Source organism: Papilio polytes, unplaced genomic scaffold (assembly GCF_000836215.1).
Source record: "Papilio polytes unplaced genomic scaffold, Ppol_1.0 DF823992.1, whole genome shotgun sequence".
In the NCBI taxonomy this organism is placed as follows: Eukaryota; Metazoa; Arthropoda; class Insecta; order Lepidoptera; family Papilionidae; genus Papilio; species Papilio polytes.
Genome location: NW_013525212.1, coordinates 292 through 1,526, shown reverse-complemented (window position 1 = coordinate 1,526; position 1,235 = coordinate 292). Strand labels below are relative to the sequence as shown.

At 34.7% G+C, this 1,235-nt stretch overlaps 1 protein-coding gene across 1 annotated transcript; it reads right to left on the bottom strand.

Moving 5' to 3' along the window:
- Nucleotides 1-236: 236 nt before the first annotated feature.
- On the bottom strand, nucleotides 237-1,000 carry LOC106101266 (dynamin-like 120 kDa protein, mitochondrial; the record flags this gene model as incomplete). The annotated part of the gene is made up of 2 exons (XM_013280431.1): nucleotides 697-1,000; nucleotides 237-378 (listed from the first exon to the last, which is right to left on the bottom strand). Coding segments are annotated over exons 1-2 (244 nt in total), but the record flags the coding sequence as incomplete, so codon positions are not given.
- Nucleotides 1,001-1,235: the final 235 nt, after the last annotated feature.

Sequence of the window (1,235 nt, the reverse complement as noted above, 5' to 3'; positions counted from 1 at the left end):
TAAGGATCCGAAATATTGAAACTTAATACTGATAATAGATGGCGCTGTTGGATAATTTCTTTGTTTATTGGTTGTGTTCACTTTAACCGACAAAACTACTGCAAGATTTTAGTATGGAAAATGTTTTTAAACTAATTATTAATTTCTATGAGATATACAAATACGTTGTAACATCATACGTGTAAAGTAGTTTTTTCCGATTAAATTGTTCGCTCAATATATTAAAATGTTGAAACCTGTAAGTGATTTTAGTTCCTCATCGACGGCGCTGAGTTTTTCCTTCAAGGCGGTCTCCATTAGGGCGACGGCAGCGTCCCAGTCCGCACGCGAAGCTACGCAGCGGTCCTGTAACGCGTTTAACTGCAGCACGCGTAGAACCTGTAAAAATAACCTCTATTTATATTATACTAAAAAATAATCTATATCAATATTATAAAGAGAAAAGACTTTTATTTTTGTATGTATTGAAATTCTTTTACCATTTAAAAGCTACGTTTTGGGTATCATAGGCTATGTTTTTTATTTTTTTTAATTTCACGCTGACGAAGTCGCGAGTAACTAGCTGTTAGTTAGTAATAAATATATCAAATAATATCAGTGTCCGCAAAAAGATAACGCTTGTAATTTAAAAAAAATAGTTTCCACGCAATCCACTTGTTTCTTTTCTCGTAATAAAAAAAAACATGTTTTACTCACGTCCTGCGCTCGTTCCTCCCAGGTATGCCTACTTAGGGCTTCCTCAACTGCCTCCTTCTTAACAGGCTCATACACAGGGTCAGAGTCCTGTGCCTGCGCCATTAATGCTGTGAACTCTTCACGCAGAGCTTCGCGGCCTGCTACCACTGACTGCGTGGGTAGTTCGCGTTCCGCCCACTCGCGCAGTTTTATATCCACCACCGTGTTGAACTTGTCTGTACAATAGATGGCGCTTTACACAATTCTTTAAATTAACGACAGATGGCGCGAATATACATTATCTATTAATTAAACAGGAATTCTTTATTGCAGTTTTAATAAGAAATGTATACCTACGGTGTTAAAATGTTTTTTAATGCGTTACCATTTCTACTATTTATATAAATGAAACTATATTTTAAGATAACATAAAATGATCCTATAACTCAAAAATGTATGGCAGAATTTATATTCTATTTGGTAATAATTTATTCTAAATGGAACGCTAAAATAAATAGATCTTTTACTAAATACCCAATAGAAATACTGTTCCGTAATAT